Source organism: Podarcis filfolensis (genome assembly GCF_964270895.1).
Source record: "Podarcis filfolensis genome assembly, chromosome: 9".
NCBI lineage: Eukaryota > Metazoa > Chordata > Lepidosauria > Squamata > Lacertidae > Podarcis > Podarcis filfolensis.
In genome coordinates this window covers 36792562-36819869 of record NC_139610.1, presented here as the reverse complement: position 1 = coordinate 36819869, position 27308 = coordinate 36792562, and the positions used below count along the sequence as shown (strand labels likewise).

Sequence of the window (27308 nt, the reverse complement as noted above, 5' to 3'; positions counted from 1 at the left end):
CTTGTCCAGCTATGCCCCTTCATGTGCGTGTAAGCCCTGTTCTCCACCTGCATTCTTAAGTGGTACATTCCCAGAAGTATGACATGATTTTGAGCATCAGCCAGTTTGTGTTGTTTGAAGTTATTGCCATTGCTTTCCACCTCAAATACACAAGATTAGCTTTGAACCTAAATACGTTTGGAAGAGCAAGCACAGAAAAACCCAGAGGATATATTTAAAGGCAAGATATTGGCAACCATTACAAGTCAAGTGAATAAACAACTAAAAATATTTCCATCAAACAAGGTTTCATAATCTATCTTGGGTTGTTTTTCTAAGCTAAGCTTATTCAAGTTTAAAAATAAATTAGCGACCTGTGCTTTTCAATAGAGTTAATATAATTACTTCGAAGCATCCAATATTTATAAAGCTGTGAAATACTGTTTTTAGCTTTTTAATTTTTTTTACCAAGACAACAGCAGAGACATTTTTTAAAATCCTCTTATAAAACCAAAAATATATTTAACATCAGCAGTGCAAGTGAAATATGCTAATGCTGCAAAAATATACATAAGTTCAAAGCACAAACATAGATGGAATCAACTGCAAAGTTGTTACCAACAACACAATCCACATTACTCTGTATTAATATTCTAGTGAGTCTTGCTAATATTTCAAATACATGTTTGCTTGGTTTTTACTTTCATTGTTTAATTTCTATACATGTTTTCTTCTATCTTTAGACTAATTTCAGCAGAAGGATAGAGTTGCCTGCTCTCAATACATTTCATCTTTTACAGTAATGTTTGCCAGCAAGAGTTTCATTAAAATTTCATTATACTGCTGGTCTAATACAATGTGTTTTAAAAGGACAGTGCACATTCAGGTCAGGTTCCATGTTGACCACAAAGAAAAGTCAGAGTCTGATTATAATTTCTGTTGTCTGCCAGTTCAGACATAAGAAGGGACTATTTCTTATCAAGCCTTATCTCCTTGGGTAGAATGTTTGAGAGCATGGAGGAATGAACACCCATCTCTCCAGTATATGCAAAGACTCCTAGCACCAAGTGTGCAAAAAGAATTTATTCACAAGTCTCTATTAAACTGGATGGGAAATATTGGGGGGGGTGTTTCGTGTGTGTAATGCTGAGCTCCAAATTGGAGCATTTCTCCTTAATGTAATAAACAACAACAATAACAATGAACACAGTTTTGTAAATAAGTGGGCACTGCAATGGGGATCTGGACAGACCAGTTTTATCATTTGCAGCAAGAGAAAGCAGGGGATTGCTTAGCGTGAGAACAGCCAGCAAACATCCCTAGATTTTATAATTACGAAAATATTCAGAGTTGTTTAAAAGTTGGCATTTCACCCAATATTTTTCTTGAATATTTCTCCCACACAAAAGAGCTTGGATTCCTTGCTACTCCCATTGCTTCAGACTAGTCTGGAATGTGAAAATATGTCTGATCCCATGCGCCCATAAATGGAAAGTAGCCTGATACAGATTCTTACAAAATAAGTGACTGAAGCAAGGGTACGCTGCTCCGTGTTTGCCTGGGAAAGCTTTGTTTCATAGTTCATTTTGTCCCGTTTCCCAGGCTGGAATAAAAGCCTGCTGCTTAATTTAGCTGTCACCCTTGCCCCAGCAGTTAAGGTGAGCAGGAAAAAAAATGTAATAGCATGTAAATGCCTGTGGCGAGTGCTTGTTTGGCACAAGCCACAGTTGGGGAAACGGGCACACAAAACACAGGGTTGGATTTATGGATACAAAAAAAGGGCGGTTTTCTTTCAGGGACAAACATAGGCCATCATAATATGAGCTATTCAATCATTTACATTCAGCATGCCGCCATCATGCGTGTGTATAATTAGATACAGGAGTGATTGCAATCTCTCATACAAAGAACAACAGGGGAGAAGCTACTTTAAGAACTTATATTGCAGTGGTGTTGTGGCCTGGGGGGGGGTTGGTTTTATGCTTTCCATTGAGGCAGTTGACTCCCTTTTCAGCCAAGCCCTTCTGTCATTTGCAACTGAATGAATAAAGGGCAACCACCTGAGAATGAGATTCTGTACGACCTGAAACCTATGACCCAGAGACTTAGGTTGGTTAATCCATACTCTAAAACACACTCATCAAACTATACATTTCAGGATTCTTTGGTGAGACACAGGACAATGCAGCTGGTCACTATGAAGCTATACAAATACTAAACACTCTTGGGGCAGACTCTATCTCCAGGATACTAGAGGTGCATTTGCCTCTATCCCATCATGAGTTCAAAGCCTATATGCTAACAATGAGATCGAAAAACCAGAACACAATGCTTTATGCCAAGCTTCCATACTAGTCACAATACCGATATTCATGTCCCTTTTAATTATGTTTTTATCAGTATTCTTAAGGATTTAGACTGGAAGGAATGTCTTCAAAGTCATGCTTTATGATATCATAGAATACTCAAGAACTAAAGTTACAATTGCCAGTATTTTACATACTGAAAACCTGATTTCATTGGTTAAACAGCTAAACAAAGGTAGACGGTTCTCTGCAGAATTTTTGAACAATAATTGAGATTGTAGACAAGTTCTAAAAAGAACCTCAAAAGCAAGTATGAAACATAACTATGAAACATCTGCTTAGTTCAATGGATAACATATTTCCTTATTCTTTTAAAAAAACTAAATATAAAATATCATACTCCTAATTCCAAGAACACTGAATTTGGTCTTTTTACTAAACAATACTTGACACATACAGAAATATCAACAGCAGTTGGGGTCTGCTATTTTTGTTGGAAAGAAACAGAAAAATCCTTCTATAAATGTTTTTCTGACGCTAGTCTGCAGCGATCCTAAAAACCACCTTTTTTAGAATAGTCCCATTGAAATAAGTAGTCTAAGAGGGGGGGTTCCCCCCTAAAGTGAGCAACATCTATTGAAATCAAATAAATGGTGAAACTTCTATCATATACTATTGGTGTCCAAAGTAGAAACAAAAATAGATATATGTATGGTTTATAAAGCAAGTGATTTGGGATGCTTACATCTCAGGCTCCTTTAGAGAATACCTATTTAAAAAATGTTTGAATATTTGTCCATGTGTGCTTTATAAATTAAAAGTATTGTCAACAAGTTTCACATCAGGTGTGCTTGTCTGAGTTTCTTATTTAATGAAACTATGTGACCCTTTCATTAGAACTAGTTTTTTTCTCATTCCCCCATTCAGCACAATCTTATGTGTGTTTACTTTGAAGTAAGTCCTGCTGTGTGCAGTGTTTCTTATTCCCATGTAAGTGTGCACAGGACTGAGCCTTCATTCATTCATTGGCAGTACTTTTGCCCCATGAGCATTAATGTAAGTAAGAAGAATTTTGGCCCTCTGTTCAATCACATCAATTAATTTATCAATGCCTTGACGACCACCTTGGCTTTCCCAAAAAATTCTGTCAAGGAACAAAGACTGTAGAATCTTCTCTCGCAAACGCTGGCTTTTCAGCACGGAGACTGCCGATTCAGGGAACCTGCAAGTAAACAAACAAGTCAGCGCTGATCAAATTTCACAGGAACGCTTTTTGTCAATGATTTAAGCCTTTCCTATTTTTATACATCATTATTTCACTTGTAGTAAATGTAAAAGAGGCAAGGTGAATTCAGTCCTCCCCAAAACAAGTATGTCAAGTGAGAAGCAAAAAGCAGGTAGCAAGAGTGGTGAGACCAGTGAAAAGCTAGAAGATTCAAGAAGCAGAGCTGGAACAGGAATAGCAATGAACAATATTTGTGAGATCTACATGTAATATGCTTTGCATATAGGAAGGTAGGCATGAAGAGGAAAGGGCAGTGATTAATCAAAGTGTAGTGAGATACATCAAGGTCAAGAGCCCACAATTATCCACATGGAAATGGATAATGCTTAGAGTCCACATCACTGAACGTAACCCCAGTGTTCTTACAGCTCCCCAGCCGTGTTGCTTGATGCCAATGTATGGCCAGACAGAGAGGCCTGGAGATCTGCATTCAGCCTTTGGCTGGCCAGGAAGCTCCCCACCCTATACACATTGCTGGTATATTATAGAACATACTCATTTATGCCTTGTAATATTTTGAAATCCAGATTGTCTTCACTTCTGTCAAAGTAACCTTTATTATCTATAAAGACCAAATGCCTTGGATCATCTTTTCTCTGGATAATGTGTGTCAAATCAACGTTATCCTGGTCATCACAATTCAGGTTGAATCCTTTCTGGACACAGGAATCTTCTTTGCGCGGTTTGAACCCGCAACAGTTCTTGTCCAAGCGATGGTAGATCTGAAAATGAATTCGGGTAAATCTTCAAGATTCAATCATATGAAAACATCTACCAGGTTTATGGGATGCCACCAAAGCACATGTGAACATGAGGCATCACAACTGTTCATCAGCTTTAGAAATAAATTAAAATCCTTAATTCATACAGAGCTGCTGCTCCCTGACTCCCTGGAGAGTTGCTTTCCAGGCTTGAGAAGAGTCAACTACATGTACCATTTCTCTGACTCTGTAGAGGAGCTGTTTCACATGTTACAGAAAAAAAATAGACCCTAGCATTCCCAGAACCTTATTAACATTTGAAGACAAGACAGGCATATACAAATGTATACGAAACTTGCACTTGACAACTACCTAGAGTTGTGACACTCATATTCCCAGCACAAATGCATATGGCCTGCAAAAAAGAAAAGTTTCCTGAAATATGTTTCGCTCAGCTCTTATAATATATGGCATGTGGTCTACAGGATACCTATATATTCCATACTCAGCATGATTGCTTCTACATGTGCAATTTTTGGCATGTTCATGTTTGTTATGATCATTCCTTCTTGGCAAGGATATGTTTGTTTGGGCCCAATCCAGCCACTTAGGTACAGTTGCATGCTTGCAACACTCTCCTCCAAAGAGCTGCCCATTTGTGTATGACTGGAATGTCAACCAAAGGGGAAGAGGTCAGTGGCAATCAGCTCCCATGCAAAAGGGTATGTGGGAAGAGAGTGAGGAGGATACAAAGGGAGACTAGATCATGTTGCAAGTTGTGCAGCATTAATAGTAGCAGTACTATCTGACCAAATAGCAATTTACCATTCTGAAATGTTGCACTACTTGTGTCATTAATTTCCTCTGAATTATTAATAATAATAAAATAATAACTTATATCCCGCTCATCTGGCTGGGTTTCCCCAGCCACTCTGGGTGGCTTACAACATATTTAAAAACACAACAAAACATCAAACATTTAAAAATAAAATATCCTACACAAGCAACAAACAAACCAATAAATCAAAAGAAACCAACAACAACAATAATCAGTTTGCAGTTATACCCAAATTAAAATAACCGCCAACCCCAACTAAACATTTAACCAACACTAACCCGACAAAAATAAAACAGAAGAACCAAAATTAGAACAGTTTAAAACTTTTTAGCCAGTTGCCCCAACCCAAGAGTTTTTCCAGCAATGTCCCAGTGGCCTCCTAGGAGCCTCTTTTAACTCTTCAAAGTGAGTCTGGGCTCTGCCCCCTAAGCCAGGTGGAAATGGGCTTTGCAGCAGGGAGCAGGTCTTTCTTCTGGCACTCACTTCCTTAAATTTCAGTGTGTGGTAAACTCAGCATGTGCTCTTCCCCAAACATAAATCCATACTCTGTGTCCTTTCATCTTGCTATGGCTACTTTAGTTTACCAACACACTCCAGCTACTATTTCTGAATAATGATAATGGTGCCATGCTTTCTGCTAAGCTGCAGTGTTTACGCTACAGGCCCCTAAATTTCAAAGCTAATGTGGCTTAAATGCAGTTCCCTAGAGAGAAGACCATTTACTATATACTCCATTACTGAGAGAAATATTAATGGTTCCACATGAACACATTGAGACTGCTACAGTCTCTATGCTATTCCTGTATGGCTGTTGCTATGTTTAGTACCCGTACAATAAATACCATGACTTTCTATTGGGTGCCAAGCATGACATACTCAGGGATATACTGAGAGACATTAGACGTGACAATCTATTTTTAGTTTAGAAATCAATGTCCTGTAATAGCCATACCTATAGTGTTTGCATATGAATTATACTTCAATACTGTATGTACTACCTACGTGCCATTATGAAAACCGGCAATTCAGTGATTTCTGCAATTTACAAGTGTGCAGAAAGCTGAATTATTTTAGAATTCAAAGGGCAATTTATACATGTAACTAGAAGTTACAGACAACCAGAACCTTCTCCTGGATTTGCACCAATGGAATGACTGAAAGCTGCATGTGTAGAAACGGAACTCTAATAGTGCCCTGTTGCCAGCATCACATGCTCTGGATAGTATATTTATTTAAGGATACCTAATCAGGCTTATTTCATGTTTCTCCTTGTAGTAATAGGTAATGATAGAATTAAACATTGCCTCCCATTATATGGGTTGGAGCTATGACTCCACCCTTTAGCTTGTTCTTGTGGTTGCTTTCATTTTCCCATGCAGTTGTGTGTTAAACTGTTCATCCACAAACAGCCTCTTGTTCTGGGCTTACAAAGTGAGGAATCTTACTTTGTAAGAACTTAGATGAATGAGATGAATAAGGTGACTCCCCTACATGGTCATTATTTGATCGGGGCAGGGAAGGAGATCCTGTGGATCATGGTAAAACTCTGAGAATTTCAAGCTCCAGACAGTTTCATAATGATGTGCTTGAATTGCCAAACTTGTAACCTAACATTGCTACTTCTGCCCTAGTCAGGAACACAAAGACTTTGCAGTTCTTAAGAGTAAAGAATTGACACAAATGGACCAGAATTTCCTCAGTTATTTCTAAAGTGAGTGAGTTATAATGAAAGGGCTAGGACATGTCAACCATTTGCCCTCTGGGTAAGCATTCTCTATCATACTTAGTTTTGACGTCTAATTTCTGTAACACTTTTGCATTGCAGAGGTTTCAAATGTGGCTCCCTTACCGCTAGCATTTTTTATATAAATAGTTTATTCAATAAACTGTGTTGCTATAATTAATCCTGTATACCTGCAATAAGTCCATTTGCCTTACCTGTAAAAGAAAATCAAGTAGTGCCATCTTGGACCACTCATAGTGATGGATATCTGTACATCCCCACTCTGTTTTGGGTACTTTGCCATTTTGCCAACACTTTTGCTTTAACTGTTGCTTGTAAGCCCCCCATGTTAGCTTCAATGACGAGTGCGTCTCATTATCGGTCTGAGCCAAGGAGGTATCCCAAAGAATAATAGGACATGGTTGATCATCTAATGAGAAAAAATAAAAAGACCAAACAAAACCATTAATGTACTTAAGATTTGCATTTTTCAACCTTTGATCATTCTGTAGGCATTTCCTAAAATCACAGTAGTTTTCCACACATGTTTTTTAAAGAGGTATTCTAAAGATGTGGTAGGATGAATAAGAAATCAGCAATGATTTGACTTCCTTTGGTTAATGTGGTCATACTCCACATGTAAAGGAAGCCACCACAGGAAAGGAAGAACCCTGGACATTATAATTATCATCATTGTCTGAGAATAACTGCTGACTTTATGCTACAAACCGCTTAAAACAATCCATCCTTATGAGAAGATATATTAAATAGATTAGAAGTGGTTTGACAGATCAGCAGCTGATGTAAATCTCTGTAGCACATTCAATTTCAACAAAGCAATATTCGTTTATGAGAGCGTCGTCATTAAATGATATGTGCATGAGCAAGCCATGAATTCCATCTTATAACAAATAGATTTATAGCCTCATCTTTACCACTTTGGGTTTTTCCCCCCTCTTTAGCGATGTATGGTTTTGTAACTACAATATCTTAAGAGAGACAGGATGTATAAAATATATGTGGCTGAATCACTCCCAAAGGTAAACCTACAATGAGATTGTTCAGGTTATCCAAGATAAAAGCTGGGCAACTCTTATCACATGGCATAGAGTGCTTTCATGCATTCTTGGTGCATGGTGCATATGTTATACAGCACACATTTGAAAGTGTAAGTTTTTAAATCTGCTTAGCTCTGCATTTGTAAGCAGAGGTGACTATGCCTAGTTCTCAAGATCAGACTAAACATGAAGTGGTGGGTGTCTGCTTCCCCCCTCCCATAGAATTCAAGAGGTAACCAAGGGCCAGACTGGACATAGTTTGTGACATGATCCATGACAGTGTTCAGATGAGGATGAGGTTCAAGCCGCTTTTCCCAGGGCAGGACCTGCAGTAGCTTCTCCCATGCCCTCCCAACTAAAGGATATGGCCCCTACCTCTTTCCTTGGACTCAGGAAACTGTCTTGAACAGTTCCTCTGTTTCCTAGAGTCTAGGACACACACCATGCAAAAGTAAAAGGATACAACATCAGGCAAAGGCCCTTTAAGGGAAACAGCTGGCTTCATATGGTGCCCTGTTGGAGCAACATCTTTCATAGCTCAGTTAGCAAGGCCCATTAGGAGCTGTCCAGGGTCCTGATTCTTGCTGAATGGTACCTTGCCCAACTAGATTTGACCAGCCTTGACCATGCCTAATCTGACCTTCCTGAAAGAAACTTAACTCGATTAGACCTTTCCAACTTCCCACATGAGGATGAAACCCTGAGCACAACAGATAAATCTGGTCCAATATAACAGTTTTGTCTTAAAGCAATAAGCCAGCTAGGGAAGCCTCAAGCTGGATTGGAGCTGTGATGTGGGGAGAGGGGGGATTAAACCTGTTGCCCCCACTGTGGTCCCAGTTGGAACTGGATGCCCACCACACCATGTTTGCATTTTCTTACTATTGTGAACTGGAAGTGTGGTGCTGGTGGGCCCAGCCACACAGGAGCAAATGGCATCACAAACAACGAGGCCTTCCTTCCCTGCTGCCCAATCCCACTTTACCTTACATTCTCTCAGTCTCTTTCTCCAGGCATTTGTCTCTCCCTCCTGCCTAGAAAAGCATTTGGAGCAAAGGACTATGGGTAGTCAGCTGTGAGAGAAGGAAAGCATTAGCAAACCTCTCTCCCATTTCACTGTTAAAATGAGTCTTGCCCACCAACTTCCAATCTATATATGATCAGAACAGGGAATACTCCCTGCGAAAAACATTTCCCTACACAAACAAGCCTAGGTGTGTGAGAGGAGGCTAGGCTGGAAGCTTTCTCTCCAGTTTTCAGGAATGATTTGTATGTATAGAAGAGAATTCTCTCATATTAGCTCACACCAGCTTTCAAAAGTGGTTCAGCCATGGCACAGATTTCTGTTGGTTTATTTTCATTATTAGATTTATATCACACCTTTCCCTTTCCTCCAATCATGACCTACAGCTTTCCCCTCCCTAGCATTTTTCCCCAACTGGGTCGCATCAGGTATATGAATGGGCATTTGGAATGAAGAGATTAAAGGAGGGTGGTGAGGAAGGGATTGCTCTGTCTAGTAATCAAAGTACATCCCCATCTCCTCCCCCACTTTATAGCCAAACCAGCCAGTATGTCTATAGTCACAGGTCATGGGGTGTTTTTTCCCCTGCAAATCAAAGAAGTACATGTCTTCCTTATTCCTCTCCTCTGTACACTGACCCAGCCTTGCTTTACAAAAGCACATTCCTCACGTGAAGCCCTTCCTGTTTTTCTTTTTACTTGCTTCCTCCCATGGGCTCATGATGGGGAAGGGGGATAGAAGAGAGAGAGACAGAGATACAAAAGTTTTGTCTTGAACAAATGTGAAAACTTGCTATTTGGAAAGAACAAAATACAGCTAAGGTGAATCAGAGGAAATGTGTGTGATTCACAGGAAACAGACCTAGCAAACATCAATCATCCCAAACAGTGCTATCTGCAATGTGTTCTGCCAAAACAGACTCAACTGAAACAAATAAACCTTGTCCAAAGAAATACAGGAGGGGCAAAGCTGGAACACATTGAGTGTCACATTATAATGTTAATAAAATGAACAGAAAAATAATTTATTCTGCAGCCCATCCTAATGGAAATATTTAGCCATACTGCAATACATTTTCTACTGATTAAGAGTTCCTCCAGGTCTTTATATTGTACATACATGATTCTTTGTGCTCATGATGTTACCAGGGTAGTCATATGTGATGCTGCTTTCAAAACTGCAAAAGTTTTGGTGTAGCCACACTGTTTCATCTCCTATCAGTGCATATTCTGCAACTTCCTGCTAAGCACCCCATAACATTTTATACACAAAAATATTCCTTTATTTTTGTCCTGCTTTCATTGCACTACAGTTCCTCTGGGCAGCAATAATGAGGCAGCATTGGGGAAGAATTGCAAATGAAAGCAGAATAAATCCGCCATTGTTTCACTATTATTGTGTCATGTTGAAGAAGACTCTCAAAATAAAACGCCTGTCTGGAGGAGCCCTAAGTCACAGCTACGTTAAAGGATCCCTCGAGTGAACAAGGAATCCCCTCAGCAGAAACAGCAAATATAAATGTTTAGCTAAATAACCCAACAGCTCACATAACAGATCTGCCAGCCAGTGTGACTGAAAGGCCATGTCCCTCACCTCAAAGAATGTCATCTATTTTATTTAGCCTCAGCTGATATAATAGAAACCTTGAGCTAGAAGCAGAAACCATTAAGCTTCCACACACATATACCGGTCCTCCCAGCAAGCAGACTCCATTAGCATCCAGCCACACTGTAGGTGGGGAATGAAAAGGAAATGGCAACTCAACTCTGTAGCCTGCTGTTTTGAGATGCCCCAGGATTGGGTAGGAAAAGCTATTACTGCAGCCATGGGAATGCTTGTTCTGCACTGAACCTGGAACCTCTAGCCAACCTTCCCATCATCCCACCATTTTGACTCTCCATTTCCATTAGAAAAACCATGCAACATATGGATCACACGGAGCTCATAGGAACACAGGAAGAAGCTGCCTTATACTGAGTCAGTCATCTAGCTCAGTATTGTCTACACCAACTAGCAGTGACTCACACGGTGACACGTAGGATTTCTCATCCCTACCCAATGTCAGGGATTGAAGCTGGGGCCATCTGCACAACAGATGATCTAACTCTTGTCCTGTAAGTAGTTGAGCAAGAAATAAAACTATGGAGAGGAGGGGAGATAAGGAGGGGAGGGAGAGAGAGGGAGAAGGAGAGGGAGAGAGAGCAATGCAGAACCACTAGCTTGGTGATAAACACAGCATTGCTGACATACCAGCTATTTTTACCTAACTTGGTTTCCATCTCCATAGCAACTTAGTGCCTCGCCTACACTAATGTATCCTCCAGATTTCCTAATGTAAGAATTGCAGTTTTGTTACATTCTGCTACATAGTCAGAACATGAAAAAACCACCTTAGAGAACTCTTGCCTGGCTCTTTTCCCTTAAAGGCTTTAATTCCCTTAAAGGCTTTCCCCTTAAAGCCATGTTCTCTTCTGCAGGTTCAGTCACCTGGTTCTTCAAACACAAGACTCATTAAACCACAGACTATAAAACCTCCAAAGGATTCAGAACTAGAGTTGCTCTCAGAGGACCATGCACGCACTTGTAAAGGATGGCAACGCATCAGTAAGATTTTGGGAGTGGCCTAAGCAAAGTAAAAAGGAAAGAGGAACCGAAAAGCCCTTGCCAAAACCCCAGAGCTGCTGCCATAGGCATTTCCATTGTGAAACTATAACAGTATCCCTCACATTCCCTGTTAAGTTCGCAGGCAGGGAACGACATAAACTGTAGCCTTTCTGTTGCTAGCTATACATTCAAAAATTATTTCTTCTGTAATAGTAGACCCCTGCTTTCCCTTGCATCTGGACACATTAAAAAAAATTGCAGCTGAGAAACAGTCACTGATACAGACAACCATCTCCCAGGATATCAATCCTAGACCTGCAAGTCTATGCAAGTAAACATGGGGGCACGAATCAAGGGTGCCATATTGACTTCTCTAGTTACTGCAGAGTGTAATACCACTTGCATGGCAAATGTGAATCACAGGACGTTGGCTGCATATTCTGGAGCTGGAAAGGGGAAATTCTATGAAGTTCAGACTAACAAACAAAGGGCATGGGGAATCTGTCGTACGAAGCAGGTTTTCCAACTTAAGGAGGAGTAATATTGTAACCCAGACCTGCACAATATTAAGACCCACCAAACTAAGCACGTGTCATTCACAATTCATGTATTGTGAAGGTTTATCAAAATCCTGGCAGCTCACAATTTGGGATGGGAGAGAGATTCAATTCCATTTGCATTTACGTCATCCACACTTTCAAATCAATATGCAAACTGAAACAGCCATCTTTGGAAATCAACACATACTGTCTCTGAATTTTGCAATGCAATTCTCGTGCCAAGAAATATGTACAAAATGCAAATGCCAGGGTTAGGTATGCATACAAAAAGTATGTATTCATGAAAAACGGCATTCAAATGTGCACTATATAAGGTGAAATTGTTTTGCAAACTTTTGTAGATTAGGCAAAATTGCACAAAAAGATGTGTACTGTATAGTGGGAGAAAATCGCATCAAAATATTGATGAATTTTCATGCAGACTTAGTTTTTAAAAAAAAATAAATGACAAACTGATGTAGAAATATGGAGTGGGAAAATGAGAAACTGAGAAATATTGAAATTGACAGATTCACCCATCCCTTGTCACAATACAAGGCTAGCAGGGCCAGCCCAAGACATGCAGGAGGGGAAAAATAATCACCGATATGACCTTTAGCTTGTACTGTGGAGTACACAAATATAAGAATATAAGAAGAGCCTTGCTGGATCAGGTCAAAAGCCCGTATAATTCCGTATCCTAGTCAACCAGTGGCCAACCAGGTGCCTAAGGGAAGCTTGCAAGCAGGGCTGAGTACAATAGCATTCTCGCCACTTGTGACTCCCAGCAATTGGCATTCAGAAACATAATGCCTCTCATAGTGGAGGGAGAACATAGCCATTGGGGCTAGTAGTCACTGATAGCCCATCCTCCACTGATTTGTCCAATCCACTTTTAAAGCTATCCAAGTTGGTGCCATCGTTACATCTTGTGGATGCAAATTACATTGTGTAGCTGTGTGGAGTGTGAAGCAGCACTGTCCCTTGCCTGTCCTGAATCTTCCAACATTCAGCTTCACTGCATGCCCTCAGGGTCTAGTATTGTGGAAGAGGGAGGGGAAACGTCTCCCTATCCATTTTCTCTACACCATGTGCAACCTTCCACACTTCTATCATTTCCTTCCTTATTCGTCTTTTTTTCTGAACTAAAAACCAACAAACATGTGCTGTGACCCAGTAGAAGCCAAGGTGGGAGTCTCCAGATAATGTTGGACTCCCAGCCTGCATGATCACTGGTCAGGGATGAGGAGAGACTGTCTCCGATAGCCTCTAGAGAGTGCCAGGTTGGTTACCATTCCTCAGAGAGTGGTTCCAGTCCCTTGATCACTTTGGTTCCTCTCTTTTGAACCTTTTCCAGTTCTACAACATCCTTTTTGAGGTAAAGTGACCAGAATAGTACACACAGTATTACCGCACTTAAACACACACACACCTCAATCTTTCTTTGGCCCCTGGTAATTACTGTATGTAATTACTGTATGGAAGAGAGAGCTGGACCATAAAGAAGGCTGATCGCAGAAGAATTGATGCGTTTGAATTATGGTGCTGGAGGAGACTCTTGAGAGTCCCATGGACTGCAAGAAGATCAAACCTCTCCATTCTTAAGGAAATCAGCCCTGAGTGCTCACTGGAAGGACAGATCCTGAAGCTGAGGCTCCAATACTTTGGCCACCTCATGAGAAGAGAAGACTCCCTGGAAAAGACCCTGATGTTGGGAAAGATGGAGGGCACAAGGAGAAGGGGACGACAGAGGACGAAATGGTTTGATAATGTTCTTGAAGCTACCAGCATGAGTTTGACTAAAATGCAGGAGGCAGTGGAAGACAGAAGTGCCTGGCGTGCTCTGGTCCATGGGGTCACAAAGAGTCGGACACGAGCAAACGACTAAACAAACAATTACCATATGTTAAATATCAGTATATGAAAGCAAGCTGTGAACAAATGCAGTTAAATCTGATCCAGGGCATGCAATAAAACTGAATGCTTCAGCAAGGACAGGTTTTCTCCTTGTCCTTTGCCCAAACATTAATCATAATGATGACGTCCAATTTTAAGTGTGGGGGGGCAGCATCATAAACACGTTGCTTGCCGGCTGCTGCTTCTTTTTCTAAAGGCGGCACTCTGACTACGTTTATCAGCATGTGGCGATCGCTAGAGTAACATGGTAAATGGAATCAATGGAGCTTCCCCTTCTGTCTGGGCCAAGTTCCCAGCCTCTGTTGGTACAAGACCAATTACGGAGTGAGCAAACACAATGAGGCTAAAAGTCAGTCAGATGCTCTTTCATACTAAGTATATTTCGGATGAAGGCAACTCTGAATATGAGCTCGTTCCTTAGCTAGCATTGCTGCAGTACTTTTGCCAGCAACAACAAGGGTTAAAGTTCTGCTTCTCACTCATCTGCAGAGGACATGAACAGAGGCAATGTTTCTAAGAGAGCTTAAGTTGTTTTGTTAGCCCTCGTCCAACAGGGCTTGTTCACATGTTACGGTGAACACAGATGCAAGCTGATTCTACACACATACAAGTGTTTGTGTGACAGAAGGTACACGTGGTGATTTGCAGAGCTCAGTTGCTATGTACGCAGACTGGACAGTCATTGAACATTAACGGGTGGATAACTGTCCATGAGTATAGCTAAACTAGTAGGTACTTAAGATAGTACATTTGTCAAGTGTAATGTGTGAACATCCCTACAGCCAACTCTCTTCAAAGGTTCAAAACCCTGCACAGCGCATTTGACTAGAGAAGATCACAAGGCAAGAGGATCTAGTGTGGCAATGAAGACTGCCATAGTTAATACCTTCCAATCTGAAGGTAATCACAGCTTGGGGCAAAACCTGCTGTTGAGCAAGTGGATGGCTGTTCTACTCATTAATGGTGGCACTCAGTTTCTGCCACTCCCCCTACCCCACGAAGTGCTACATCCCATACTGTCCCCCCAAAGTTCCCAAATATTAAGGAACGGAATTCAGGAATAGGGCCACAGGGTACTGCAGAGGAAGAGAAACTTGCTTGTAATTCCTTTGGATCCAACCTATTAGTTATTCCCAACTCTTGCCACCAACTTTTCTTTTCCTGACAACATTTGTGACAACACCGCCAAAGCAACCTGCTTCTTCACCATTTCAGTGACTTGCTCTGTTTGTGGATAAAGAGACTTTGCCAAATCAAGTCCCTGTTGCAAAACATAGCGCTATAAATAATAAAATACTCTGCGTGTCAGGAATCTGATTTTGCCTTAACATTCCTGTCGTACAGCTAATTTTATTATTTGCTTTTAATTCCCCCATGTTAATTCCACTTTTCCACCCAAGTGGCCCTCAGGATGGCTTCCCTCACATTTATACACACCCCATAGTTTCCCCCACACATCCATCATTTCCCTGATTATTCATTTCACCATTAACAGAAAGCCCTCCTTTAGAGTGGAATCTTTTCCTTCCTTACAAATGAGTGGCTCTGCTAAGTAAAAGCATCAAACCTGAGTGCTGGAATAGACCTGGGGAGAAGCAGGTTCAGACTTCTACTCAGTTTGACACTCCTTAGGTAACCTCAGGACAGCCCCTGTCTCTCAACCTAATCCAGCACCCACAGGTTGCTGTGAGGAAGCAGCAAGATAAAAGAAAATATATAATATATAAAAACTCCTGCTTTCATATTTCCTCAGGCTAAGATCTAGAGAACCATGTAACTAGTTCTGTTCATCTAAGGTTTGGACATTTTTATAAAAACAAAAACAATTTGCCCCATGCACTCTCTTCTTTTAAAATGTAGAGGTTTGGGGGCAGCCAGCCAACCAACCAAATAAAGCCCCAAACAGATCTTTGACTCCTGGACCTATTCCACCCAAAGTATACATATATTAGAAACCTTTATTCTTATCTTTGCCACTGCTCACAATCCAGGCTCAGCAAACACAGATGGCTGAGGAATTGGATCTAGGCACTTGCTGCAAGTTTGTCTCCCTTAATACATACCTATTTGTTCATCCTCCTCCACTGCCCCACCCCCCTTGGGATGAAGGGCCTTCATTCAGCCAACATCGCATGTGAGCTCAGGGACAAAAGCAGCAAGTTTGCAACTGACATTACGAATTATGGTTTGTTTGCTTTGCAAGTCAGAACTATGGGAGGCTTCCCTCTCTTGCAGCCCCCATGCCTTTATAAATTTTGATCTGTCAACAGTAATGAATCTTAGGGGGGAAAGTTGTCAGGAGTCAGCTTTCCCTTCTAATAATGCAGACGTGTCACAGAACAATGTGAATTAATTCTCTTGATTTAGAAAGGTTCACAATTCATTTGGGCAACTGCAAACAGAGTGCATTTTGTTAGCCTGTCAAATGTGAAAAGGACTTCAGGCAGGAGAGGGGTAAGGGGGGAGCAAGGGGGAATGCAAGCGAAAGTTGCTTTATATGAGCTTCCTAAGTGCATCTCCGAAAAAAGGCTTCCACCAAATGAATGACAGCTTTGAGGAGCATATTTTGTGAGATGTTAACATGGCAGCAAACTTGTCTTTATATATCACATTGGTGCTGAGGCAGGCTGAAACGGAGACATCGTGTGGAGATGTCAGCCCCAAAGCTGGATTTCAACAGACAGAGAAAGTCACTGGGTACAAATGTTTCTGTAACCTCACCTGGAAATACATTTGCTGAATAAGAGAGAACTGAAGAGTCCAAATGAGAATTTATTGATTATATCACGTGTTTGATTTTCTTGATTTATATGTACTCATTTGTGGGGGGGGGGTTGTATATATTGCTTTTCTATCACAGAGATGTGGGGATCCAAGAGAGCTTGGTGAATAAAGCTAATTGACAGCTCAATCCTATGCATACTCAGAAAGAAATCCCACTGAGTTCAGTGAGGCTTAGCCCCAGGCTAAGTGAGTACAGGATTGCGGCCCAGATTTGCTTCTGACCCCAAAATAACAATAGACTATTTCCACTTCACCACAAAAGATTCTCCAACACAAGGCCCATTAGAGATCATTGGAAGAACTCCCATTCATTTGAGTGGGACTTGTGTTCCATGGATAAAGTCCACAGTAACTATTGATGGTTAAAAGGGGATGCTTCAAATCCAGAACATTTCTGGGGAAAGTGGTGAGCTGTGGCTGTTCTGCATTCTGATCTCATCTGTAGCTAAGAAACTGCTTGTCGAGAAATAACCAAAATGAAAACTGGCTATTCACTTCCACCTACTCATTGCATAACAACAGCTCTTCATGTCTGGAACATCACCAAGGACAGAACACGAGAATGAGAAAGGGAAAAAGAAAGAGAAATTCAGTCTGACAATCTAGAATAATAATGCAGACTGAAAGCAACGCTTCCTAACGTTAGGCTAAGAGCTGTCCACAAGGGGCCTGCAGTCAATCATCTGTGTGATCACACTGTCCAGGATCCCTAAAATGGATTACCTCATTCCTTCTGAAAGCTCTGCGGCAGTAAAAGCTCTCACTAAAAATAATATATGCATAATGTGCCTTCTATGCTCTGCTAACCTGAATATCTCTTGGAAGCAAGCTAAGAAAGCACATCGCTGCTCCGAGAAATCTATTGACACTCTCGTAGGGTCTGCCACTGGGAAAGCTTACAAAATGTAGATAAACCTGAGACTGTTATTTTATCTGCTTTCTGCAGCCTGCTGCCAGTGAATTTTTATTTTATTTTTCCTTTACTCGTCTTTTAATGCTGGTAACATATTTTGTATAAAATAAAGTAACGATTGCTCTAGGTCAAAATTAGAACATAAATAGCAAGCCTGTTTTAGCACTGATTCATTAAAATGCAGTGCTACCTTTTCCAGCTATCACTACAGTACTGTGCTATATTATATTATTCTGACTGAAACTTCTGCCCAAGCCATAATTTAGCGCAACTGTGGCCTATGAGACACATATATCGAGGGGGTTTTATTTTGGTCTTATTTTCATTTCATTTCCAGATTTGCCTAATATAAGCAGTCTTGAAGTTCAATGCCTAAAATATTCAGCATCTTCCCTTGGCACACTGAGAAATAAAAAAAGTTAAAAGCAAAGTCATCGTTATATTTTTTCATTGTTTGAATTTTGGGGACTTTGCTACTCTCCCCCCCCCCCTTTCTTTTCTCATTGATCGTAGGAATCGAGACTAGATAATGGCTGGTTGTCCTCTAGTCTGCCTGTGACAGAAACTGTCGGTGCTATGCATCTGTGATAACCAATGGTGTTGGAAGAAATCTAGCTTTTATCATATTGAGGGCCCCACAGTTCACCTTAATCATTCTGAAGAACTGCCTGATGTTTCTTAAATTAAACTCTGGGCACAAACCACCAGGCACTGCTGTTTCACATCTTACATTAAATCCACAAGTTTGCCCACAGAAGCGAACAGATATTGCACAGCTCCATCAGGGACACTATCTTTGGCTCATAAAGTTTTCTAGTATAAAAAACCAAAATCCAATCAAGGCCTCCTGTCCAAAACCCTGATGTGGTTTGCTATATCTGATGACAATTTCAAAGCTCTGCCACACTATCAATTTTCCCTTCTCATCACTTTCTGCAACTTTTATATTAACTATGGATAATGAATCTAAATAAAAATACCACCCCCTGTGCTTTACATTAATTACCATACAAGCAAAATTGGAGCCTCCCCCTTCCCACATTTTATATACATGCTGATACCTGGAATATTTATACATTCCAAAGAGCGAAAGTTTATCTGGAAACCTGAAATCATTTTTTCGCTTATCTGAAGGATTTTCTGTTTATCTTTTGACTCTACTCTTCAGGGTATTTGTACTGCATTTATTTCTGGTTATTGAACACACATGTCCAATAGTTGGGCCAGGAGTGCGGGTAGGAATGCCCTGGGTTCCTATCCATTATGTAAACCAATTACCTTGTACAAATTCTGATTTCCTGCTTACTGTAGGCAAGGTCCGGTTCAGCCCCAAGATCCTGTCCAAATGGAAGGCAAACACTTCACTCATGTCAAAAGGTCTCTTCATGAGGCCACAGTGCCCTTGGCTGCAAACACCTCCTTTGGCTGACCTGTTAACCGTAGCAGCCCCCTCAAGTACCAGAAGTACTCCATACTGAGAAGGTGCCTCTTGTATATTCTCTATTTTGGAATCCGCCAGATGACGCATACTTAAGATATCATCTTTGCTCAGCCAAGATGGTGGGCTTTCGCTGTACATCCTGATATTGCTCTCCAGAGCACTGGGCTGAACATTTGCTCCTCTTACCAGAGGTTTCCAGTGTCTCTTGTCTTTCTTGGGTGTTTCTTTCTCTTTGAACTTCTCCTGGTGGTCCCTTGCTCTCTCTGGGACTGCCCCTGCTCTCCTCTTATTCATAGAATTATTAGTCCCATGAAGTGGCTTTTGGATTAAGCTCTTCTCCTGGCTAGTGACAACCAATGGGTCCTTATTTTCATGGTGCAAAGGTACTGTTTGTTTCTTCCTTCGCTTGGGCTTCACGGTTCCTCGGATGTTGGCAGGTTTGCTGCGCTTGGACCGCAGGGTGATATACACCACATTGGGCAGTGCTGAAGTATCATTTGTTCCCATCTGGGGTCTTTCCAGATCAGAAAGCAACAAGGTGTCATCCAATGGGATTTCGAGGGAAAGAGTCTGGGCAGCATCTTGGAGATTCTGGGAATTTGCTTTCAGGGGTCTCACTCTGTGCTGTGGGACAATGTGACCTACTTGGCTGACAAGGAACCCCAGATATATCACAAAGGCTGTGCCCAACAACAAATTCCTTCTGGTCCTTGGGCACCTGCCACTCCAGAGTCTCAGCAACTGGGGTGCGCACAGAGAGCAAATGAACCAGTTTAAAATTTGGCATGTCTGATCCAGGAAGCTCATTTCTCCAATGAATCAACATGATGAATGTAGCTTAGGAATTCACTGGTTGCCTGCTAGGATGATGATGGTGATGATGCATGCCTTCTAAATTATCGGATTTCTCCTCCTCTTTTTCCAGCTCTTCGTGTGTGTGTGTGGTGTACACACACAAACACACATACACACACACTGGAAATGCCCAAGGAATGTGAATGTTCAGTTGTAATTAATCTGACAGGCTGCCCCAACAAGCTGTTAAAATCTTATCTGCCACCACAGAGGGTGTGAGTTTGTTTCAGAGAATGAATGGAGTCGGCTGTGTAAACACAGTTAACTGAGTCACAGTAGGAAAAGTCTGGGAGTCCCTTCTGGGCTGGCGCAGGGCTATAGAGGAGAGAATTATAAATACCATTTTATAGTCATCATCATTCATGGAGTTATTTTTAAACCCATGTAAATCTTTATATTTTAAAGCTACAGTTAAGGATATATATATGGGTATATATTATATGCACACCGAAAGGAAAAAGATATTAAAATGCCCCATATTATGTATATCAAATTAATAGAAACCCATGAAAATACCCTTCCAAACACAGCACAAAATGAATTTATTATCTACAATAACTGAACATGTAATAACAATTGTGAAAAGGAGACATCTTTCCGTGATTCAGTGAAATCAGAGTTTCCTCTTCCCATGCTAATGATAGGGAAGATGTTTTAGAAAACCATTTTTGCCTCCTATAATTATGCTCAGATATTGCATTAGCTACCCTACCCTACCCCAATCAGGCATGCTTACATTATTTTATAATTCTCTTAGGCCTAACTTGAGCTAAACATACCCGCCAACTATTAAAATGCTTCCTGGCCCTGTGTTAAAGGTACATTGCTATTAATTGCATACATAAGCGGTGTCTCCAAAAATGGTCTGGATGTATTCACAAAACTACGCTACTGCAAATAACAATTGTAAGCTGTTCCTTGTTGCAGCAGATTGGTGTGAGTGCTCGCAAGCCTTTATGTTTGTGTATACACACACACACACAAGTCCAAGAGCAACAGTTATATTGATAATAAACAAATGTGTACAAGTCTGTGAACTTTATTACACAAGCACACACACACCCTGCAGTGGAACAAGAAATCACTTATGTTCAGTTATAATAAGTTCATTATTTTGAAAAAGCATCTTACCTACACAGCTTGTCTCAGTCTTTGTCTAGTAAAACTTCTTTTAAAAACACAAAAGAAACTGTGCTGGTCCATGCAAAAAAGAATAAAAAATCCAAAATCCACAGTTGGGCAGTATCTTTCTTAGGACCATCCAAGCTGTCACAAAATAGGGAGTAAGCTTTCAAGTTATCCAAACCTGTATTTCTGTGTTCAAAGTCCTGGAACACACAAGTCATACATGACTCTACAGCTCATGTTTTGGAGATTTCACTGCAAACTCTACAGACCTTCAGAATGCTCTGACTGTACAGGGCGGTTGTTTCCAGATAACTGCTACACACTTACATGAACTTTTCGTCATTATTTTTTAGGCTATTTCAAATTCTGCATTGGAAAACCCCAGTGTGATGTCTTGTTTCCAAAAAGAACAGCCTTCTGTCTGTTTCTTTCTAACTCCTGGGAGCCCCCTAGTGCAAAAAACAGTTAAGAAATACCAAGCCTCTTTACTGAGAAGAAACATCTGGGAAGTCTTGACAGTTTACAGCAGCACACCTCCGCACATCAAACTAGGCAGTCATTTCCACTGAACTGAGTGAGGCTAGGTGTGATTCATTCATTTTATTGGGCCATCAATGCCCCAAGAAGATTGTAATCAGAAACTCATAAGACAGAAAGGGGCAAGGAGCTGGTAGTGAGGGTCACAAGGGAACAATATATGTTCAGCTCAATTCAATCCAACCTAACTTTGAAGATGGGCACTAAGGGATTAAGCCAAAGATGGGGTAACAGCAGCCGTACAAGTGTTGTTAGACTCCATCAGCCCAAGCCAAGCAGGGATAAGTGTCAGGGATGATGGGAGTTGTAGTCTAGCAATGCATGCAGGGCTATAGGTTCCCCATCTGTGGGTTAAAACAAGAACACCCTGTTTGAGGAGAGTCCTGTAAGTTGCTGAGGCCCAAAGGAGGAGCCCACCCACCATGAAATAGCCTTTTTATTACTGATGCTCCATAATGTTGTACACAGCCCTGGGATCTTTTGATAAAGGGTGGTATATATATACATACATATATATATATATATATATATATATATATATATATATATATATATATAAACTGAACTGGGGGGTGCTGCTGTCTGAACAGCCCTCTAGTTGTGCTCTGAGGCACCTTGGCAGTTAAACTAGACTGTTGGTCTCTATGTCTCTATGAAGAAAACCTGACGGAAGACATAAAATAAAATTCTTCAAACTGACAGCATTAATGATAGCGAACTGGTGAGGTGTATTAACAACCTTGCATTAATCTTCTTAGCATATTTTTAATATTCTTCCCTGCTTGACAAAGTATTTTCTTTCCTGGTGAAAGATGCTCTGGAGGCTGCTTTAAAATGTCGATGACAAGAGCCGTACGGAGGAGCCGAAGTCCTGGTACTCTTCTCACCTAAGTGGAGAAATTCACTCCTGACAAATCCCATAAGCTTCCTCCATGTATGAATTTCAACCTGATTACATTATGATCAGCCTCTGCTGCAATTTTCTGTTTTGATGAAAATGCAAACAATATATAAGCTACTGATATTTTAGTGGGTGCTTTTGTAGTCAAGTCTGTTTTAGGCCAGGCTTGGAATGAATTCATTCCGTTGAACGACGGAAAAAAAATGCCTTGTGCCTTTTTATCAGCTGTATGGCTGGCACAAATTAAACAGGGCAAGCCCTTTCGAGTATGGAAATACAACGATGAGAAAGCTTCACCAGTTGACATTCTGTATGCCAGGCATCTAATTATAAGTCTGGGCCTCTGATTTAATTTTGGGCCCTAAACTTCAGCTTGTACCATTCTGAATGATGGGGAAGATGATTAAGGACAGACTTTTTATGAAAAGGTTCATTTGGGTCAACGTGAACTAAACTAGTTTGCTTTTTAAAAAGGCAGACTTGAACTGGATTTGTTTCTAGTTAGATCAGAGGGTCAGTTATACCTAGTGGGGGGGGGATGAGGGTTTTTTTAAGGATACTTGATAAGAAGTACAACTTCCCATCCCACCTTAAATAATGTAACCTGGTAACTGGAATCCCTGTGAGAACTCCTTAACAGCTTGCTGCATGGCAGTCAGTAACAATAGGAAAAGGCAATTGCCTGTATTCTTCATGCACAGGATGAAGCCCTGCTTTACCACCTCTTTGCTTCAATATTTCATGGTGGCCATAGAGGGATGGAAACAGCAGGTTAGTGGCTGCAGGAGGCTCAACCACAAACAAGTCAGAGGTACTGCATGATTCCCAGTCATGAAAAATCAATCCTCCGTATTTTTAAAACTACATGAAATAATAACAATCGAAAGCAACAACTCATCTAAACAGAATGCCTGTTAGTTGTAAACACTCTAGGACTGCAGAAACAGGTAGGGTATTTTCTAAACATGGGAAATAAAGTCAGTTTCTCTAGATTGCATAAGGGAAAGGAAGCAATGGTCTGGAATAGAGCTGGACTAGGCCTCCTCATTCCTAATATTTTTAAACAGACCTGCATTGCAATCTCAGAAATCAGTCCAATTGTACTCTTTGGGGCTTACTTGCAGGGAACTGGATAAAGACTACAGCCCTACTGTAAGCGGACTGTTATAGCATAAGCTTTCCAATGCCTAAATCTGTAAGCCACAAGGCTGTTGTTTTTGCTACTACATTCCTTGCCAACTTGAGTCTGAGCTTTGTTTCATCAGGACCGCCAGAGGGCAGTCAAGACATTCAATTATGATTTAGTTTCTTCAGAACCACAATAAATATGTAGCCTTGCAATCCAACCACGTCTGCTCAGAAGTAAGTTCAACTGAACTGAGTGGGGTTTACTCCAGGGTAAGTGGAGTTAGGGTTGCATAGGCTCTGGAACAAAAACACAAATCTAGCCTACATCATCCTGGATCCAAAAGAGTAGTTCATTCGTCCAGCCAGCCAGCGTAATCAAACAGCTCACCCGCACGAGATAACATTCCACATGGCAATGCAGCCGAGTTTGTATGTGCTACTTGCTTCCCCTATATCCGCCTCTCTTGTCGCTACAGACACTGGAATTCCCTCTTCCTCATATCTATTAAAAGCACAGGAGTGAGCCTTGTCCGCTTTTGCAACCCATGGGCGTAGCCCCCCCAGATCTACGAAAATTATCAAAAAGCCTTGAAAGAACAGTACCCAGTTAACTGATGTTCTGCCCACCCCCAACCAAAGCCTTCTCCTTGTAATGTCCTGTTTTGGGGGGGGGGTAATTTTCCCAAAAAAAGCTGGCCAACTTTAGGGGGAGATCTCCTTTAAAAAGCTGATCAACTTTGACGGATCCCATTTAAAAAGTTGAACAACTCTGGCAGATCCCCTTTAAAAAAGGTCAAAAACTTTGGCAACACCCCCTAATAAAAATTCTGGCTACATCCATGTTGCACCCCCTACTCTGTGGTGGTCTGCAGGTGACTCAAGGGGGTCATGAGTTGCTAAAAACAGCAGAACAGTGGAGACATTTGCTGTGTATAAATACAGTGGTACCTGGGTTCTCAAACTTAATCCATTCCGGAAGTCTGTTCCAAAACCAAAGCGTTCCAAAACCAAGGTGCCCTTTCCCATAGAAAGTAATGCAAAATAAATTGATCCATTCCAGACTTTTAAAAACAACCCCTAAAACAGCAATTGAACATGAATTTTACTATCTAACAAGACCATTGATCGATAAAATGAAAACAATAAACAATGTACTGCAGTCACACAATCAAGCAATCAGTAGCTGAACTGGGTTCCACACAGCCACAAAAAGAAAACAGAAAAGCAGTAAAAACAAAAACACAAAATAAATAGCAAAAACATGACAGACCTCAGCTAAACACTCAAAATGGAAGTGTGGTGCTCAGAACGGAAGCGTTCACAAACCTGGAACACTTCCGGGTTTGCAGTGTTTGGGTTCCAAGTTGTTTGAGTACCAAGGCGTTTGAGAACCAAGGTACCACTGTATACCAGACAAGTAGCCTTGCTTTCTGTTTGATAATCATAACCATCATCACCACCTACCTCTCATTTTAGTTGCAGCGAGGGAACAAAAAGAAGAGGCCTACCTAGTCCCTGGTGGGCTGGGTTTGGCTCAGTGGGTCACAAATTTCTTCAAAAAAACAGAATGGGGTTAACAGCTGCAGAACATGTGGATTTACTGATACATGAACATAATGGCTTAGATCCTAATTTCCCTTCCAGAACAAAAGGAAGGTTTCCTACCTTCCCCTTTCTTCCGCAGCCCCTGAATATCTGTTTCTAGGGTAAGGGGAGCATTAGTAATGGTATGTAATGATGCAGCAGGCTGAAAGTGGAGGGAAAGTGTGATTCACTTCTAAGTAAAAAAGATTAAGGGTCGGTTGAGAAGCACAGCTATAATGGCTGTTGCAATCACAAGAAAGGAAACTGACATGTTAGTAGAAGAATTTTGGGCAGAATTCAGTCCCAGCTCAGTTGGAAGCAAGGTTAGGTAGAAGGGGTTCTAATAATAGAAAGACAATTCTAATTAATTGCAGGAAACCAAAGCTGTCAGAGGAAAGTTAAAAGAGGCAAATCGTTAAGGAAATCAAGGCTGGCTGACTCAAGTTTGAGTCAGCAAGACTGTCAAGAACATCTGACAGCACTTTAAAAGTCACCTGAAGCTACAGACTGCAATGCAAAATGCCAAGTTCTTCTGTATTATAAGAATTTCAGAACAAGCCTATTCCTGGGGAAAAGTCAAAGCCTCGGGAAAGAGCCATAGCTCAGTGGCTGCCACTTGTGCCTAAGAAAACGTGATCATCCTTTTTTGGAGAAGAGTGTCCCCTGTCCTGTTTGGACTTCAAACGGGATACCTTTTTTCACGTAGCTCATCCTCATTCTCAAAATTGCACGGGCAGAGGGTAGGGTGGGTCTGGGAGGAGGAGTCTGAGAAAGTTTTAGCGTTGGCAGAGGGTGCGTCACAGAGAGCGAGAGAGGGAGTTTGCAATTCAAGGGCCTGTTACAGTCGAGTCTTGGGTTTTGCACAGGCAAGGGGCGGCAGGTGGATCAGAGAGTGAGAGAGGGGATTTGCTGGGGCCTGTGCAGGAGAGAGGGTTTTTGCATGCACAGAGGGGGCAGGGTGGGTCAGACTCAGAGAGCGAGAGAGGGAGTTTGTCTAACCAATTCACATTGCAGAGCCCAGCTATGCAGGTAATGTGCAATATTTTTCTTGCAGTTGTAAATCATAGTGCTTTTGTTGTTTTCACTGAATGAAGCACTGCAAACCCCATGTGCCACTGTAATGGTTTGAAGTCATTTCTGCAAAAGGGAAAGTAATTTTCAGTCCCCCAATCTCCACCCCAACCTGTCCCACATATTTCGGCACGAGCCTTCCCTCTATGAGACAAAACATTTGCCCTCATAGGCCTGGTCACAACCACTCTCCCACACCATTTATTGAGTGAGCACCAACATATGATTTTTTCCCTGAAAATTAACAAAAAGCTATCAACCATATATAACAAAAGTTAACAAAATGCTGGCCGCATAGAACAGAGCTGCCACATTTACAGTGATAAAGAATTGCTCGCACTACATTTTTCAGTATGGTTGGATAGCCCAGGACACAGACACACCTGTCTGCTTATTTATCACCATCTAGAGATGCACATTTACATGAATCTTATCCATGCGTTGGCAGAACTGTCTGTTTGGGGATCTTTATTGGATACAGCTGCATACCCCAGATATTATTGCACTGGATCTCATTGCCTTGGAGCAGGCATCCCCAAACTCGGCCCTCCAGTTGTTTTCGGACTACAATTCCCATCATCCCTGACCACTGGTCCTATTAGCTAGGGATGATGGGAGTTGTAGTCCCAAAACAGCCAAAGGGCTGAATTTGGGGGTGCCTGCCTTAGAGACCCCCAATGTCACATAGCTCATTGTTGGAGAAATTAGCCCCGATACATTTCAGTCTTTCCTTGTTTGCATTACTTGCATTAGATGCACCACCAGCTCCAGGGGATTAATTAGATATATGCATATTCCTGCCCGAAATCCTGGAAGCAGGAGCAAGGCAGTGCAGACCAGACCTAGATGCTGCAGAGTCATATGTTGTTTGACTACAATTCCCATCATCCCCAGCCAGTTTACTTGGTGACCAGGAATGATGGGAACTCAGTGTAGCAATATGGACCAATGCTCTGACTTGGTATAAAGATATCATCTGCCTATGGCCCTAT

The 27308-nt window shown here is 41.3% G+C and overlaps 1 protein-coding gene and 1 long non-coding RNA gene across 3 annotated transcripts in view; one reads left to right on the top strand and one right to left on the bottom strand.

The window, feature by feature from the left end:
* LOC310770572 overlaps positions 1 to 27308 on the top strand; it is a 105314-nt gene that overhangs the window by 50980 nt on the left and 27026 nt on the right. The gene's annotated exons all lie outside the window — the stretch shown is intronic.
* On the bottom strand, positions 418 to 21668 carry GASK1B (golgi associated kinase 1B). 2 transcript variants are annotated; one of them, XR_014538659.1, is made up of 6 exons: positions 21099 to 21521; positions 18950 to 20282; positions 7048 to 7262; positions 4066 to 4292; positions 2686 to 3507; positions 418 to 2608 (listed from the first exon to the last, which is right to left on the bottom strand). XR_014538659.1 is itself a non-coding variant. In XM_083572140.1 (5 exons), the coding sequence occupies exons 2-5, from the start codon at positions 19917 to 19919 to the stop codon at positions 3300 to 3302; spliced, it is 1620 nt and encodes a 539-aa protein (XP_083428266.1). In that variant the 5' UTR covers positions 19920 to 20282; positions 21099 to 21668; the 3' UTR covers positions 418 to 3299. The 2 variants fall into 2 exon arrangements, 1 of the variants encoding a protein (XP_083428266.1); XM_083572140.1 differs by having other exon boundaries at positions 418 to 3507; positions 21099 to 21668.